The 19787-nt window shown below is 36.6% G+C and overlaps 1 protein-coding gene across 2 annotated transcripts in view; it reads left to right on the forward strand.

Moving 5' to 3' along the window:
* HCN1 (hyperpolarization activated cyclic nucleotide gated potassium channel 1) overlaps nt 1-19787 on the forward strand; it is a 396554-nt gene that overhangs the window by 315021 nt on the left and 61746 nt on the right. For both annotated transcript variants that reach the window (XM_082723243.1, XM_082723244.1), the window contains one exon: nt 9921-10067. In XM_082723243.1, the coding sequence (XP_082579369.1) occupies nt 9921-10067 (147 nt within the window). The remainder of the gene's footprint in view (nt 1-9920; nt 10068-19787) is intronic.

Genomic DNA, 19787 nt, shown 5'->3' on the forward strand with positions numbered 1-19787 from the left:
TCCAATTTTTTTTTTTTAAGATTTTGTTTTTTATTTGACAGAGAGATAGAGAGAGCACAAGTAGGCAGAGCAGCAGGCAGAGGGAGAGGGAGAAATAGGCTCTCCGCCAAGCAGAGAGCCCCATGTGGGGCCCAATGCCAGGACACTGGGATCTTGACCTGAGCCAGAAGCAGCCATTTGACAGACTAAGCCACCCAGGCATCCCCCAAATTTTTTCTTGTAGTTGACTTTAAGTTTCATAGCGTTGTGGTCAGAAACCTGCTGTGATCTCAGTCTTTTTGTACTTGTTGAGGTCTGATTTGTGATCCAGTATGTGGTCTATTCTGGAAAATGTCCCATATGCACTTGAAAAGGATGTGTATTCCGCTGTTTTAGGGTGGAATATTCTGGATATATCCATTAAGTCCATCTAGTACAGTGTGTCATTCAAAGCCATTATTTCCTTGTTCATTTTGTGCTTAGATGATCTGCCCATTGCTGTAAGTAGGGTGTTAAAGTCCCCTAATATTATTGTATTATTATCAATGTGTTCCTCTATGTTTCTTATTAATTATTTTTTTATATTTGGGTGCTCCCAAGTTGGGAGCATGAATATTTACAGTTGTTAGATCATCTTATCCAATAGATCCTTTTATTATGATGTGGTACCCTTCTTCATCTCTTGTTACAGACTTTGGTTTAGAATCTAGTTTGTCTAAAAAAGGTACTGCTACTCCAGCTTTCTTTTTTGACTTCCATTTGCACGATAAGTGAAAGTGGTTCTTCATGCCCGCACTGTCTATCTGCAGGTGTCTTTAGGTCAAAAATGAGTCTCTTATAGGTAGCATATCAATGAGTGTTCTTGTTTTTTAATCCATTCTGACACCTAATGTCTTTTGATTGGCATTTAGTCTGTTTGCATTCAAGAGTGATTATTGATAGATTTGAGTTTAGTGCCATGTATTACTTGTTTTGTCACTGTTTTTGGTGATGTTCTTTCTTCCTTTCTGGTCTTTAACAGTTTTGATCTTTCTTTCTCACTCAAAGAGCCCCCTTTAATATTTCTTGGAGGTCACCAGCTTCTTTAATTTTTGTTTGTCTGGGAAACTCTTTATCTCTCCTTCTATTCTGAATGATAGTCTACTGAATAGAGTATTCTTGCCTACATATTTTTTCCCATTCAGCACATTGACTATATCATGCCACTCTCTTTTTGTCTGCCAAGATTTTGTGGAGAGATCTGCTGCTAACCTTATCTGTCTTCCCTTGTAACTGAGGGACTTCTTTTGTCTTACTGCTTTTAGAATTTTTTTTTTTAATCTCTGTGTTTTATAAACTTACCTAAGATATGTCTTCGTGTTCACCTGCTTTTGTTAATTTTGATGGGAGTCTTCTGTGCCTCCTGGATTTGCATGTCTGTTTCCTTCCCCAGATTAGGGAAGTGTTCAGCTATAATTTCCTCAAATAAACCTTCTGCCCCATTTTCTTTTCTTCTTCTGGGACTCTTATGATATAAATGTTATTATGTTTTAGAAGTCCACTGAGTCCCATATATCTACAATATCATCTAATATTTTTCTTTTTTTTTTAATTTTTTTTAAAGATTTTATTTGTTTATTTGACAGAGAAAGATCACAAGTAGACGGAGAGGCAGGCAGAGAGAGAGAGAGGGAAGCAGGCTCTCTGCTGAGCAGAGAACCCAATGCGGGACTCGATCCCAAGACCCTGAGATCATGACCTGAGCCGAAGGCAGAGGTTTAACCCATTGAGCCACCCAGGCACCCCTAATATTTTTCTTTCTTACTTCTTTTCAACTTCATTATTTTCATAATTTTATCCTCTATGTAACTGATTCATTCCTCTGCTTCTTTCATCTTTGTGATTATTACATTCTGTTGGTTTTGAATGTTGGTTATTGCATTTTTCATTTTGGCCTTTCTAGTTTTTAGGTCTTATCTCTGTGGTAAGGAGACTTTTGTAATAAAATGTAATATAAACCTTCTGATTCCCATCTTCCAGGAGCATTCAGTATGTAAAATCATGCTTGGAGAACTGAAAACTATCTACTTTTTCAGATGTATACAAGACTGTCTTGGTGATAGGGAAAATTCTTCTTATTTTCAAATAGAATACATATTTAATAGAGAGGATGTCCTAACAAGTCATTAAATAATCACTTGTGTTCTACTCAGTTAATTAGCTTCTAAGCTTCTTAAGACAATGACTTTGTTCTATATAGCCCCAAAACAAAAATCTTAGCTTATTGAATAAAGTTAAATTTAAAGGAATTGTCACAATTTCAAAATCTTGATAGTGAGGTGTGGTTTAAGTAGAAAGCATGGGAAGTGCTGGCAGTGAACCAATTATTTCATTACTTAATATCACTCATATACTTTGCATGTGTTTTTATTAACTTCTTTTGTGTTCCTAAATGTTTTAAACATTTTTGGAATTATAAGAAGGCAGTTTCTCTTTTCTAATCAATAATTTCCTCCTACTTATAGCTGTGTTTAACATAAAGCCTGATATCACAGATTCAGACAGAAACTGCAAATTCTTTAAAGAACAGATTCATCCAGGTTCATTTCAATAGGCTAGAGGCAGAATCTCATATTTAATAAATGTTCTTTGAATAATAAAAACAACTCATAATAATAAAATACGAATCCAAAATTTCAATCCCATGTGGGAGAATCTCCCTATCTGGCATCTTCCACTATACCATTATTAAAACAGAAAAGAGTCAGAGATCATATTCTTGGTCTCCTTTACCCAAAGAATTCTCAGAAAGTATGTAACAAACCAGATACTCCATCAGTGACTACTTGCATGCAGATACCTTAGCGGTTCAGTGGTGGATAAGACGGGCAAGGACAGTCACTTAACAAGTAATTGCAGCCGCTCTTAGAGTAACTAAGGCATAAACTTGGCATATTTTCTAGGTGCATACCAAGAGGACTTTAGGTGATCAGGGAGTCAGAGAATATTTCCTTGATGCAGTGAGATTTGAGGAAGAAAGTTAAATAACAAATAGGGATTAGCCAGGAAACTATGTGGTGGACAGCATTCCAGATAGAGGAAGGTGTATAATCATCCAGAGACTAGGGTAAGTTTAAGAATATTAAAGAAATGTAATATACCAGCACATGGTGAGCAAAAGGAAATGTACATGATAGAGCAGAAAAAGGCCAAATAGGCCCAGGAAGTCAGATCTTGATCCTGAAAGCAATGGGGAGCCATTAAAAGGCTTAAGGGAACAGAGTGACAATAAGGTTAGCATTTTAAAAAGAATTCTGTCTGGATTATGGAAATGAATAAGAGTTGCATGGGCTGCCTGGGTGGCTCAGTGAGTTAAAGCCTCTGCCTTCGGCTCAGGTCATGATCCCAGGGTCTTGGGATGAAGCCCCACATCGGGCTCTCTGCTGAGCGGGGAGCCTGCTTCCCCCTCTCTCTCTCTGCCTGCCTCTCTGCCTACTTGTGATCTCTGTCTGTCAAGTAAATGAATAAAATCTTTAAAAAAAAAAGAGTTGCAGTAAGGCATGCGCAAGTAGATACAGAGAATATAGTTAGAAAGTTGGGAATGAGTTTAGAGGAGAGATTTAAGTTACTTTGACTAAAATGATAATAATGGTGATACAAGGAAATGGAAAATTATTGAAGCTTCTGACAGTAGAATTTACATGATTTGGTGGTCTTGAGGATTGGGGATTAAGTTGTAGGGGATATAAAATAGGTTGACACAGTTTTTCTATAAGGGTATCATTCATTGATATTAAAATAATGTATATGTGATTAAAGCTTCTATTTTAGATTTATTAGAATTGCTTACATTTACCATGGTATGATTCAGGCTCTCCCCTCTTAACCAGAACAGGTCAGAGACATAGTTATAATTGCTCTTTTCATTTCCATTTCTTACTTCCATTCACTCTTAAGTTATTGCAACCTGTTTGGAATTAACTCCATTCCTGACATCACCTAAAAGTCACCAAAGCCTTTAATGAAGCTAAATATACTTACCTCTATTCAGACATCCCAAACATTTCAAGAGTAAAAGTATGCCTTAAACTGTTATTTTTAAGTCATATGTTAGTAATATATTTCTAAACTGAACACAATAAAATTATGGAAATAAAAGATCAAAAAGGGGGAGAAGATACTTGGAATTAAAATCGTCTCTAAGTATTTCAGGAAATATTCAAGAATGTAGGAGACAATATTCAAGAATGTAGGAGACATCCTCCTACATGTAATGCAGGAGAATGCAGAGAAAATGTAGAGACTATAGGGAAAGGTAAGGGAAAATTCAGACGAGGAATGTATGAAATAAATAAGAAGAAACATGGCTCATATCCAGTATAGAGGATCAAATACAAAAGCTCAACATCCAACTAGAGTAGTTCAAACCTAGAATTCTATATGTCATCAGGTTAACAATTGATTTTGAGTTTAAGAGGCATTTTCAGACAAGAAAATTCTCAAAAAAACTATGTCCCATTTAGTATTCCTTAGTGATTTCCTTGGAGATTGACTCCAGCAACATGAATAAATAAACCAAAAGAGAAACATAGGCTCTGGGAAGAGGAAGCCCAACCAAAGATGCTATAAAGGGAAATACTGCTGGATATCAACAAGGATAGGGATGCTGGAAAAAAAATTTCTTGTGCAAAAAATAAAAGTTATTAAAAATACACAAAACCAAAGGAAATGGCATGAAATGCTGCACTTGTCATTGTGGTAATGCAAACACTGTATGGTTTGGTAGGTTCAACAGCATGTACAAAATTACAGTCCACCTTTACATTGTAAAAGAAGAGATGACAAAAGTTAAAAAATAGAAATGAAAGAATTAGTTTGTTACATTTCTTATGGTAAACTTGTCTTGAGTTCTCTGAACAAGAAGGAAAGATATAATTATGTTATGTAAAGTTACAAAGGAGACCAAGGGAAGAATTAACACTGGTGACCCAATTGCGGAATGAGAAAGAAGGTGAGAAGATATGGGAGGCTATTAGTGATTTTCCCATTTTCCATGGCAAAAAGTCAATAAATGTTGTCTCCAATTAATCCACATAACAAATAGAAACCGAAGTACATTACTTAGTGATATAGACATAACACTTTTTGAAAGTGATAGCATGGGAGGAGTAAGTTTTATAATGGAATGTTGTCCTCATTGTTTATATTAGATCTCATTAGTATGTTAATGCATAATTTTTATGTGTCATTTTAATTGCACAGAAAATTTTGGAAAATAAAAGTACATTAGAATTTTAAATGGTAATGATATTCATCTTTTGAAATATTTTTCAAGATGTATTTATTTATTTTAGAAGGGGGAAGGCAGAGAGAGAGGGAAAGAGTGTACTTACTCAGTGCAGAGCCAAAAACCCTGAGATCACAACCTGAGCTGAAGCCAAGAATCAGATGCTTAACCAACTGTACCACCGAGGCACCTATACAGTCTTTTAGATCTGATGGGATGAACTTTTGATTTTATATATTCAAGAAAGAATTATATTTGCATCTTTGTTTTTTAAAAGTCTCTTCATTAGTGACTATTAAATGTATCATCTTTTGCATATCATAGTCTACAATTAGCAGAAACGTTTCCATTTCATCATTTTTAAAAATTTGCCATCTTATATGTAACTTTCAACACCTAGTTTATTCCATTATCCACCTACCACTAGGTGTCTTTTTCAAAAGGACTTTATCATTTTTATTCTTCAGATCACAGGCAGGTCATATTTTCATTCATTTTGCAAGTCTTGTTAGGTCTGAGGGAAACAGACAAAAAGAAGTAGCCCCTGTTTTCCATACATGTTGTGTTCTAACAAAGATCATTACCTAATTCCCAAATTTGCTGGTTATGGTGCAATACCTCTTTTCTTAGAATATACTTCTTTTGAGTACCTCCTGCGCCTTGAAACTTTATCCTTCTTCACTGTGAGTCAAGTTTTTTTGGTTCTGTCACATTGGGCTGTCTAATCTCAGTTCCCTTAACTTGATCAATTTCCATGACTCAACTGCTTTTTTAAAATGTAGCTTCCACTTTTTTTTTTTAAATCTCTTTATTTGACACGTTATCCCTTAGTGATCTCTTAGTCACTGACTGTGTATATATTTTTTCTTCTAAGTGCCTGACCTACATAGAAGCATTAAGATGTGTCATGGGCCTCTTAAACTTAACTTATCAAAACTGAATTTCCTTTCTGTCCCCTACTCTCACTCAAATGTGCTTCCTTATGTCCTAAGATAACATAGTCCTTGGCATACAGAAGGGGTTCTGATATTTTAGTGTAGGGAAGACCTATTAAAACACTGCTAGAGTTTCTAATTCAGAGTTTCTGATTCTACAGGTCTGAGGTGAAAACTTCAAATGTGCATTTCTAACAAGCTCCCCAGTGAAACTGGTGGTTTATCTGCATTTTAACTGCACCTAGAGAAACACTCCTCTAATTTCTAACAGCAATCAGTTAATACTTGTTATATCAATAATTACTCTAAATCGATTGTTTTAAAATATGTAATATGGGCTCAAAAATCAAATTGAACTCAGCATGATTAAATAACAAGAGCTTTAGTCTGAAAGAACAAAGAAGATCATTTGGAGAAATACTCTTTTACTGCAGGTTAGTAAACTCAAGTCTAAGGGGATTAAATGACTCATATGAGGAAAAATAACTATATTCCACAAATCCTGACTTTCCATAAAAATAAAATAACTTTATATGTAACATTTGTATTTAGCTAATCAAGGATTCGTTTTCTAATTCGAGATAGACATTGAGCAGATTGTTTCTCTAGATGAGTAGGCCTTTGCCCATAGGCACAGATTTCGTAAAAATGAAAAAAAAAATAAAAACTGACTTTTAATGCTGTCTCCCATACCTACTGACATCCTTGCAAAGAACAGAGAAATCTAGAGCTTAGTATCCTGGTTTAAGTTAAAGATTCTCACCAGTCCAAACAGTGTTTGGGCAAGCAGTTTTTTGTTTTCTTTTTTTTTGTTTTGTTTTTGTTCTTGTTTTTGTTTTGAGAAAAATAAACAGACATTACATGACCCTAGTGGTCCTGAAGAAAGTTGAATCCTTTATTTGTCCAGAACTGAAAGGCCTTTCATCAATGTAGTAAGTGTCAAAACTGTGGCAGTCCTGTACTCTTTTTGTTTTTTGTTTTTTGTTTTTATCGGACAGGCAGAGATCACAAGTAGTCAGAGAGGCAGGCAAACAGAGGAGGAAGCAGGCTTTCTGCTCAGCAGGGCTCCATCCCAGGACCCTGGGATCATGACCTGAGCTAAAGGCAGAGAATTTAACTCACTGAGCCACCCAGGCACCCCGCAGTCCTGTACTCTTAAGCTGTTTCATTGTTTTCCCAAGTTTGACTATTTAACAGGATTCACCAGACTTCACTCATATGAGGTAAAGGATAGTGCTTTGGAGGAAGAGAATGCAGACTTGCATCCGAGGCCCAAGAGCCCTTCCCCAACGTGAGCACCCTGTGGACTCAATCTTTAGGCAATCTTCCAGCTTGATCCACCAAAGTATGCACAAGAAGCCTTGGTTTTGGGGGGTGTGGGGAGCTCAGCAACAAAGCTTTCAGTGGCTTTTTAAATAGCCAAGCCAGTTGGGCACCTGGGTGTCTCAGTCAGTTAAATGTCTGCCTTTGGCTCAGGGTCCTGGGATTGAGTTCCTGCTCCACAAGGAGCCTGCTTCTCCCTCTGTCTCTGTCTCTCTCTCTCTCTCTGTCTTTCATGAATAAATAAATAAAATCTTAAAAAAAAAAATAGTCAAGCCAGAATAATCAAACCAGATAAACTAGTTGCAAAGCATTAGTGCAAAGGTTAAACTCGGGATTTCCGGTGAACTGTCAGACCCTAAACAGTACATCAGATATCCCACTGCCCTCTTTTTGACTAAGAGAAAAAAATCAGATGCATGGGTGTCTCTAGAAATAAAGATAGCGCTTTTTCAGTCCAGCTGCAAATCAACGTTATCCTACACAGTAGTCTTCTAGAGGTCACTGAAGCTGCTTTCTTATGGACTTCTTCTTATGAAGCTTCTTTTTTATGGCTGCGTGAGGGATCAAGCAGATTGAATCCCAGGTCTCTAGAAGTGGGTTACCAAGATTAAGTAGGCATATAGATTCTGAGCTCTTCAGGAAAAATTAACCTATCCTTCTCAAGTACATGCTAGAAGCCACTTACACACAATGACAGTGAAAGCATCGCTGTCTAAATTTAAAATGCTTAAATCATAATCAAGTTGCTTCCGAGACAGATATATATAGGCTGCAGGCTTTAAATACTTGGGGGACAGTCTGGTGACCAAATAAAGGAAGTCTCATGACAAAGTTGTATTTCCTTTAAGAACACTAATCTCCAAAAGGGAATGTCTTAAAAATAGGAATGTTATGTGAAAGGACAAAAAAATTGAACAAATATAATGGGCTGCTGTTTCTGACTAGATGTATGCATTATTAAGTACCAATTACAATTACACTAATTACGGACAAGGATTTGGGAGACCTCTAAGTCATCAGGAAAAGATGTGAGGGGAAAAAAATTTCCATGTGTTCTCCAAAACACATCAAATGTGTTTTTTTAAGGGAAAAATCTTATTCCAGTATGTTTTATTAGCTACTTTTTTTACTTGTATTCAATTTTTATCATCTATGCAATGAAACTCATTTGGGCGGCTCTAAATAATTGTTTCAAAGTATGGTCCCATGACTAGCTACATTTACAACACCAAGGGAGTGTTTCTCTAAGTTAAATGTGTATGGGTCATCTGAGAATTTTTTTTTAAGATGTAGACTAATTTCATAGGTCTGGAGTAAAGGCTGAAATTCTCTTCTAATAAGTTACCAGCTAATATCCGTGCTCCTTTTTGAATACCAGAGATTTATTTTCTAAGTGCGTATGTGTATTTGTGTGTATAAGTATATGTGTAAATTCACAAAAACAGATACATCATGGGAATCAATCTCTGGAGTTAAGACTGAAAATCTGCATTCCCAAAGTCAACTTCACCCCAAGTTTTATCAACAGTTAAGCTTAAGAACTATTTGGTTTGGGGTGCCTGGGTGGCTCAGCGGGTTAAAGCCTCTGCCTTCGGCTCAGGTCATGATCTCAGGGTCCTGGGATCGAGCCCCGCATCGGGCTCTCTGCTTGGCAGGGAGCCTGCTTCCTCCTCTCTCTCTGCCTGCCTCTGCCTGCTTGTGATCTCTGTCTGTCAAATAAATAAATAAAATATTTTAAAATTAAAAAAAAAAAAAAAGAACTATTTGGTTAAATGAACTTAAACGTCTAAGTTAACTTTGGCTCTAAAATTTCGTGGACCTGGCCTCTCACCCTGATATCCTTTAAGTCCTAAATTGAAGGGTGACATATTCTCTCCCTTTTCAGGCCATCTGTGTTGCTTGAGTATCTATGACTTCAAAACAGCTGCCAAGCTCTCTGTCACTAAATTCAAATTTTAATTAGGTCTGATCTTTTGCTAAAAGGTCTAAGATAAAACTTCTTGTTCTACCCAATCTTAGGAAATTCTATATCCAGATGAGGGGCCAAACATCAACATGATACTTCTTTTAGAAAGCAGCGAAAAAAAAGATTCCAAAAAAGTGAAATCGTGTGTTTTTTTTTTTTGTCTCCTCACTGGCTTTTCTGGGGTGACACCCTTGAATTCACTCTGAACTCCTTTCATGCCCCTCCACATCTCAGTTCTCCACAGGAAATGCTTTTCTACTAAATCCCTCGCAGAGTATGTGATGCACAGTAGATGCATTACATCCTAGTACAATTAGTTCCTTCCCCTGAAGGATTTCTTCTTTTGGTTACTGATATTCAACTGTTATTGAATTTAGCACAACAAGGTAACGTGATGATTTCTCATACAGCCTAACAATGTTTTCTAATTTCCTTTTTCCTCTCCCTACAGTATAAGCAAGTGGAACAATATATGTCCTTCCATAAGCTGCCAGCTGATATGCGTCAGAAGATACACGACTACTATGAACACAGATACCAAGGCAAAATCTTTGACGAGGAGAACATTCTCAGTGAACTCAACGATCCTCTGAGAGAGGTAAGATGGACAATCCTCAAGCTCCATGGTACAAGGTCATGGTTTATTTTCTCTTTTCATGGCACATCTTCAAGGCCGTGTTACGACACTACTCAGAGGAAAAGTCAGAACTGAATCTTGACACATCTTTTGTGCCTTTATTCTCCCCTATGGTCTCCCGTATAAAGACTTTTAATTGTTGGGGGGGGGGAGTACTGGAAAATTGTTCTTATGATCATGATTGTCAGAATGGTTTTATTTTCCATATCTGTGGTTACCAGAGTTCCTTCATCTGTCTTCATTGTCTGTATCTTTCACTCATTCCTCTCGTGTTTACTGAACTATTCATCTTCGTTTTTGTTTCTCATCTCTTCCCATGTTCACTTCACCTGTTTATTAGAACTTAGACCCTGATTACAGACTGACCTGAGCTGTTGCAAGTAATTAATTTCTCCTATCTCCTCTTTAAAACACTTCAATGTCAGTAATCACCTGTTTGCCTTATAGCTTCTTTACATCCCTCCCTAGAAGGCTTCTCTCTGCCCATGGGAATGTTCTGGTCACTCCTAGACCAAAAGAATACTGGCGCGATTGTGCTTATTTCTCACACTGCTTTTCTTTCCCTTCTTTCTTTTACTACCAACCTTCTTACACGATTAATGCGTTCTGTGTAATCATTACATTGTGTGGTTTGATTGCCACTTCTTTACCATAGTTGTTTCCTTGAAAACTATCCATGATCTCTTACTCATCAAAAAGCCTTTGTCTTTGGGTCCTTTGTGGTCCTTTTAAACTGTTAACAAAACACACATCCTGAATCTCTTTTTTGGGCTTCCTTAGCACTGAACCATTACTAAGCCTTTGGCTTTTCATTTTGCATTTCTGAATTTGTTCTTTAGCTTTTTTATTTTTCATATCTTTTTGCACCTTAATTCTGTAAATTTTGAGCTCCAAGTTCTCACCAATAACACTATTTTCTTAAAATCTGCATGGTTTTCCCTTGACTCCATATACATAGTAAACTAAGTTATACAATCATTATCTTCCATTACTAAGCCTTTTTTTTTTTTTTTTACTAAACCATTTTTCTTTTGAAGTCTCTCAGTAAATGTTTTAGTCATTCTCTTAAATTATTTGGAATGTAAAATTGTAGTCTATTTTTTTTATCTTTTTCTGCTCTGCCTGTCCAGTCAATTGCCCAATGCTGTCAGTTCAGTGTGACCGCCCAACCCACACCTGCACCCTGTTCCTTCCCCACCGCAGTTGTCCTGACCCTAGTCTTCTCACACGGACAGTTAGAGCGTCTCCTCCGTTTGCCTTCCAGCCTCCGGACCATTTTCTCTAACTACCATTTAAAACATCGATGTCAGATTAATCTTTTTTTTTTTTTCTTTTCATATGTACGAGCTACTCATTTTTCTGCTGAGAAACTTTCACTCTTTACATATAAAATTATATCAAATTTAGCCTCCCTAGGCTCGTATTCCAGCCCTTCTGTGCTCCAATCTCGGCTAAATCTCCAGCTTTATTCTCCCTGCTGCTCTACGTGTTCCAAAGTGGTCTAACGCCAAACTGTGCAACTTGCTGTTTTGCAGAAATCAATTATAATTTCTCACCTTGCATCATATGTTTTTCAGAAATGTCTGTCATCTGTTAGCAAAATCTAGTTCAAATATTTCTTTATTTACAACTTCTTTTTTTCCCAGGCTAGATTTTATTGCTCTTTTCTCTGACCCCTAATGCACTGAGTCCACAACACGTGTGTGCTCCTTGTCCATTCCTGTCTCTTTTATCATTAGTGTTTCTTGTTTGTTTTCCCCATTTTCGCTTGAAAGTTCTTAAAAGCAAAGGCTTCTTTATAGTTTAATTTTTCTTGCAATTCTTAGTACATGTAGCATATATTAAATGCTCAGTAAATATTTTCATTGCAATTAAAATCTTTACCATTTATATCTATTCCTAAGCTTCTGCAGTCCCTAAAAGTTATTCATTTTTTTGTTCTGTTCTGTTTTGTTTTGTTTTGAGCCTTGAATTATCAGTTAAGAGCTTGCCAATAATGGAGCTCAAAATTTGCTGTTGATTAGCTTATTTTCTTTATAAATACCTCAAATAAGAATATCATTTTTTTTTCTTTTTTGCTTTAGGAAAGACAATTCAAACTTCATTTATTGTTGTATTTTTAAAAAATAAAGTAATGGGTTTAAGAAAAAAACTGTCAATATGTTTTGCTTTATCTCTTTGTTGGATTACAGAATTTGTTTTGAATTTGAATTTAAATCCCCTAGGGCCCCTGGGTGGCTCAGTTCACTCAGCATAGGGCTCTAGGTCATGATCTCAGGATTATGAGATCGAACCCTGCGTTGGCTCTGTGCTGAGTATGGAGCCTGCTTAAGATTCTCTCTCTAAAAAAAAAAAAAAAAAAAAAAGATGCTCTCTCTACTCGTCCCTCCCCTACTTTCTCCCTTTCTAAAAAAAATAAATAAATAAAATAATAATAATAAATAATAATAATAATTAATAAATCCAAATCCCCTTCACCAAAAGGCAGAAGCTCAGGACACTGGAACCAAGCTGGGTTCTCAAGGACCCAGAGGGATTCAAAGACAGGACAGGAGAGGCCATAGCAGGAAGACAAATATAATCCAAGAGATAGTATCAGATATTAAGACTAAATCAAAAGACAGGAAGACACTATAAAACTAAGGATATATTTCAAAGAAACAGGAAAGGGGCACCTTGGTGGTTCAGTCAGTTAAGTGTCTTGAGCCTTCAGCTCAAGTCAGGATCCCAGGGTCCTGGGATCGAGCCCCATGTCAGGCTCCCTTCTCAGGGAGCCTGTTTCTCCCTTTCCCTCTGCCACTCCCCCTACTTGTGCTCTCTCTCTCTCTCTCTGTCAAATACATAAATAAAATGTTTTTTTTTAAATAAAGAAACACAGAAATGTTAGGATTCCAACATAAAATGTCATTGAGGAAATACAGAAAGCCAGAAGAAAAATGAGTGTAAAAGGCCCAATGTTGCTTGCTTCAGTGAGAAGCATTCCTCTGTGCTCAAAATGTACAGTGTAGTATAAAATTGGGATTACAAGAACTCCTTCTTAATCATGTGTATTTTATTAACTACCCTTTCTCTTGCCACACAATACCTTAACTCTGATCTTCAATGGAAAAAAATGCACTTTTCATTTTTACCCCATCCACAGCCATATGAGACCACATTAACTCCTACAACTGTTCAGTTACTAAAGTATGACCAGTGGTTTACCTCATATTTTCAGAAACCATAGTTCAGGGTTTCGGCATTTTTTAATTCAACATCTGAAGTGCACTCACAACTGTTCTCCCTGCCTTTGACCTCAGTTAACTCAAATGCATACCATCACACGGCCACCATATTGCTTGATAGAAAACATGAGTTTGACAATTCTCCTCTCTTCCTAGAACCTGATCATGATCTCCCATCCCCTAGAGGAAAAAGTCCAATCTCCTTGACATGGCCTATGAGACGCTCGATGCCCTGCCTTCATATTTACTTTTTTCCGTTAATACCTCATCAACAAGAAATTGTTCATAATTTTCTGAGAAAAGAAAAGTGCTGCTAATTGTCTCATTGCTTTTCCTCATGCTATTCTACCTTCACTTTTTCCAACTCAACTTACATTCCACTTCCTGTCAGGCATTCTTACTCCATATGAACTTCCTTATTAATTTCCCCTGAGCACTCTGTCTCTCACATTGTATTTATCACTTATCAGTTTATTTTTGTTTCTTTTAAGACTATGAGCTTCTTGGGGTGCCTGGGTGGCTCAGTGGTTAAAGCCTCTGCCTTTGGCTTAGGTCATGATCTCAGGGCCCTGAGATTGAGCCCTGCATCAGGCTCCCTGCTTGGCAGGGAACCCATCTCCCCCACCCCCCTCGCCTGCCTCTCTTGTGATCTTTGTCTGTCAAATAAATAAATAAATAAAATCTAAAAAAAAAAAAAAAACAACTATGAGCTTCTTGAGGCTGGAGACGATGGCTTAATCTTTATATCTTTCTTGGCAGTTATGGTAGGAACTCAGTAAGTATTTACTGGGTGAATAGCCTTTAACAGAATTATGGCTGAAAAACAGAGATTTGTCTGACTACTTAATAAAATTAGAGATCTTAATAGAATTAGAGATCTGAGCATGATTAAATGCTCAGACACTTAACACCTTAAAAGGTGAAAACGATGTTTTCCATTTATTCTCTGCTTTTCAGTTTTTGCTCATCTAGCATCAGAACCCAGCAAAAGCATATTTTTTTATATTATACCGAGTTAAGACTTTATTAGAATGGAAATAAGATGAGTAGGATAAGAAAGTAAGAAGACACATAGTAATGAGAGAACAAGAGTTGTTATTTAAATAAAACTTGAAGAAGTGTCCTGGTGGTGGGTATTAAGGAGGGCACATATTGCATGGAACACTGGGTGGGGTGCATAAACAATGAATCTTTGAACACTAAAATAAATAATTAAATTTAATTAAAAATAATTAAATTAAATAAATAAGACTTGAACCTTAAAAAGCCAGACATGTCTTCTGAAGAAAAGTTCAGTAAGAACAGTGAGAAATATATCTTCCTCCCTATGAAATTGGAGTATTATGAACTTACTGTATTAGTCATAGTGGTAGATCACAGGAAATCTTTTTAACTTAGAAGTTAAGGCATCAACTTGGCCAAGGCATATTTTGCTCACTCCTGTGCTCCTAGTGTCTAGAAAGTGCCTGGTACACAGAAGACATTGAGTGATTGATATAAATGTCAAATGAGAGAAAGTAGAATACTCAGAAGAGGAAAGCTGGATTGTTTGATATGTATTTTGGGACAGAAGGTAAAAATACAAGATTTGCATAGTATACACATACGCATGCCATATATAATTGCTAATCATATATTCAAAGTTGAGTCAACCACCATTTTATATTGCGACAAAACTTTTAACTTAAAATACTTCATTGTGCAGAAGGCTTATTTTTGTGAAAATATGTAGCCTAATTTGAGATGCTAATATATACTAAAGAGGAATGATTTCTGCTAACACAAGTCTGGGTACTCAGGAATGTATAGAAATGAAAGGTAAGTCAAACCTTCAGCCTCTCAAAAACATATGCAAAAGATCTATTGCTTAAAAATATAAAATGCAATGTTAAGGAATGTGAAAATCATTCTATATTCATGATCAATTAAGCTCTATAATATTTTATCCATTTTTATATCCCAGCTTTTTTTTTTTCAGTGTGTCTGAATGCTTTAAAGTATGAAGACTCCCAAAGATGTAAAGTAGCAGTATTTCACTTGTATGACCTTTGAAAGCTCTTACAGAAATCTCATACCACACGTATGCAAATTAGTTGCATTAGTGGATGCTACAGAAACACTGCTTCATTGAGTGCACTCTTCCATTTCCATTTCTGTGGCATAAATTAGGTGATTTATCTTTTCATACGTTGGAGACAAATTGCTGAAATGCCTTTAAAAAATATCTGGTTCATTCTTACTGTTCCTCTTTCAATAAAAGTGGTACCTCCTCAAAGAGGTCTTCCTGAGAAGTTTATCTAAATTAGTTCTCTTGAAGTCCTTCTCCATCACATAAGCCTTTTAGTTGTGTACATACCCCTGTGTGGTCTGGGATCCAAGAAGGCATGAACTTTATCCTTCTTGATTTCCACCATATCTTCAGTCTTCAGTTCATACTTAATAACTACTTACTGGATAAAGAAATGCAAAGAAAGTTTGGATGTCACACCTCGAAAATCATCTCAAGGAATCATTGATTGTTAGAGCTCAAAGAGAGCATTTTATCAACAAAACAGTGGTGTTCATGTGGATAAAAAGTGATGCCCAGAACTCTGAAGTGCTCTGGCCAGAGAATATTCTTAGTATCACTTTTGATCATACTATGGAAAATGTGGATTCTCATGTATAACAAAAGGATGCTGGATTCCTCTGTGATTGTGATTTTTATGTATATACCATAAGCCAGAAGGTCCTATTTTGCTTGTGATTGGTTTTTATTTTCTTTTAAACTTTAGATTTTTGCAGTAGTGATTTATTACAGTCAGGATGAAAGAAGAGAATATTTCTTTTTTTTTTCTTTTTTTAGATTTTATTTATTTGCTTGAGAGACAGAGAAGGATAGTGAGATAGAGCATGAGCAGGGAAGACAGGGAGAAGCAGGCTCCCCACAAGCAGACACCCTTACCTGGGACTTAATCCCAGGACCCTAAGATCATGAGCAGATGTTTAACAGACTCAGCCACCCAGGTGCCCCAGAGAAGGGGATATTTCAATAGAGTATCATTATAGAAGGTAAATAGATATTCCATCCAATTCCTAGAACCCAGGAAGATCAATGGAATAGACAAAAAATGCCTTTTTTTTCTATTCTATACCAAGTCTTCCCGGAGTATTGTCAGTGGCTCATGGAACAAACATTGTTGGTCTCCCTGTCCAAACTGAAGTAGGAGCCACCTCAGGTTGGAGAAGATTCAGAGTGGCAGATGAAGTTGTGCATCCATCCTCAGGTTAGGCCATAATGACCTGAACACTGGCTCTGTGAGAATTGTCAGCATTCTCAGAAGTGATCTTTTCACTGTGAACTAAAATACTTGGACCAGAACAACCATAATATTCTGAGAAAAGTGTTTATGATGATACTCAGAAGCTTGGCATTGTGAATTAAAGCTATTATTTTATGATCTATATATTCATTATCTATAATCTTTAATCTCTAGTTCCTCTATGGCTGTATATAGTCAAAATTCTGCGTCTGCAAAGCCCAAATTAATCTCTGGAAACCGCCCCACACTCCACACACTTCTTTGACCTGGCTCTGGTTATAGAAAGCTTTTCTTTCTTCTGCTTCCATTCACCTATAATAAGCTCCTATTCTCCCCTAGCTGCTCAAGAAGACCCAGTTTAATTGTTTTAAACTATCCAGTTTAAATCCTTTTTATAATACTCTCAGTGCCATTAATAGTCATGTGTATCTTTCAGTTGTACAACAAACAATGAATGAGAAGCTACTATGGAGGGGCTATGCGGGATCAAGGTTAAGTGCATGGCCCTGGTTCCACCAACACAATTTAAATCCAGCTCCACAACCTACTCTATGTATGACTTTGGGCCATTTAGTAACTTGCATATATTTCACTTTCCTCATTTTTGAATGTGGATGATGGTGATAATAACTACCTCATAGAGATGTTATAAAGATTAAATGAACAAAAAGTATAAAAAATTAGAAATGCATCAGGCACACAGTAAGTGCACGGTAAAATTTAATTTTTGGTATTACTCTGATTCAATGAAGAGTAAGATACAGTCCCAGCTCTCACGGCTCTTGTGGCCTAGGGACAAAAATCTCAATAGCCAATTATAACTGTGCGCAAGGGCCATGAGGGGGTCATTCAGAGGGTGTTAGCCAAACACAGGAGAGACAACAAGCCCAGCCTTATCATATGTCTCATTTCTTCTGGAATGTAGTCAAACAATCTGCTGATAAGTTCTTCCTTCATTTTAACAGCCAGCTTTCTGGAGACAATGTCTTAGCATTAAAATTTGGCATTAAAATGTTAGGATCATAGGACTGATTAGCAAAAGCAGGCAGTGTATTTAAAACTAAAAAATTAATTAGAAGAATTCTGTGACCTCTACCCCTTTGCTTATGAGAGCCTGTTGGAATGTGTACAAAGTAAAAAGGTCTATTTTTAACATGATCAGATTTATACTTACTCGATTAGAGCAAAATGGCAAACTTAACTGTGGAGAAAGAGGTTAATGCCCTTCGAGCCTGTCTCCAAAGTTCAGAACTGATCTATTTTTAAACAATGGAGTGTGAAGAGCCACGGGCTGAAAATAGGTACAGATCATGTGTCCCAGTAGAATATATGATGTCAGTATATTTCATTTTCACAGAACATGAATCAGGCTGAGAGTATAATACTGTCCTTCTGACCTTTAATTTGTTGAATAGACTATTAGGGAAGAAAGCATAATCTGAATGCGTGTTTACTTGTGCAATTCTGAATCGTTGAAGTACATACTTGTTGCGTTTTAAAATACCCTGTAAAATGTGTTTAGTTAAGATTAACTAAAACAGGCTAGAATCATAATTGAAAAGTTATACAAGGATCTTATAAATTATCAGATATTCATGTAACAGGCACAGGAATAAAAGGCTAGAAAAACTTTAAGTGGCCTGGTTATGGTCACATTGCCAAACAAAGAAATTGACTATCCTTCTTTCGGTGTATTTTCCCTTGCATCCCTAGTTTCTAGAAAACAAATGGACAAAAAACATTTATCAATTTCTTAATGTGTGCAAAACATTGATCCAGGCGTGATGGGAAGGTAAATTGTAAAATATGATTTCAGTCTCAAAGTGCCTACCATATGCTTGTAAGACACAAGATATAAATACATGGAAAAAAATAAACGATGAAAAAAAGTTAAAGTACATTACTAAAAATACCAGAAATGTAAAAAGTTCACATATAGTTAATTACCAGAGCAAAGCTGACACTCCATACTGAAATTCTAAATGGATTGAAGACATACATGTGCAACTTGAAACCATAAAACTCTTAGTAGAAAACACAGGGAAAAAGCTTCTTGATGTTGATGTTGGCAGTGATTTTTTTTGGATGTGACACCTAAAGCACAAGTGACAAAAGCAAACATAAATAAGTGGGACTACATGAAACCAAAAAGCTTCTGCACAGCCGGAGACACAATTAGCAAAATGAAAGACAACCTATGGCATGGGAGGAGGTGTCTGCTGACCCCACCTGTGATAAGAGGTTAATATCCAATATATACAAGGGACTCAACTCAAGAGCAGGAAAATAATAGTCCAATTTAGAAGTACGTAAAGGATGAGAATAGACTTTTTTTTTTTCCCCAAAGTAGATACTCAAATGCCCAGCAGGTAGGTAGAAGGGTACATAACATCATTAGTCATCAGGGAAATGGAAATTAAAGCTACACTGAGATATCACTTCACATTTGTTAGAATGGGTATTATTAAAAGACAGGCTATAACAAGTGCTGGTGAGGATGTGGAAGGGATATCAGCGAAGGGGAGTGGGGAAGAGAACATGCATTATTACAGTGAGAGGAAGCCAGACCACTGGGCCTTTTCCTTGATTTTTCCTAACGTCGTTCATTACTTCCCTCCTTAATCCCCTACAAGGTTTCTCTAGGGGCATCGTTTACTTCTAGGACTTTAAAAATTAGTCCTGTGCAATACTATATAATTCCAATTATATGAGGTCCCTGGAATAGACAAATTCATAGCAACAGAAAGTAAGAGGCGTCACCAGGGACTGACGGTAGGGGGAAGGGGGGATTATTGTTTAATAGTTTCCAGAGTTCTTGCTGCCAATGATGGAAGGTCATTCGATGGAGTGATGGTTCACAAAGCATGGTGAACATATTTGCAAACTGCACAATGTTTGATATTATAAAATTGTTATATATATTTTATGAAAATTAAAAAAAATAATAATCTTATAAAATAGCACCCAGTCCTGTATCTCTAGATCTTTAGAGCCATTTCCGCCTGCCAACTGCTCTTGTCACCTGACGGCCCGAGATGCTTCCAACTCAATACAAAAATAAAGCAAAATCCTTTCTCCATATAGATGAATATCTTTGGGGATTTATTTCTCCCCAGATCAAAGAGCTCAGAAGTTGTTAAAGTATATGGGTTGTG

This window comes from Mustela nivalis, assembly GCF_964662115.1.
Source record: "Mustela nivalis genome assembly, chromosome: 3".
NCBI lineage: Eukaryota > Metazoa > Chordata > Mammalia > Carnivora > Mustelidae > Mustela > Mustela nivalis.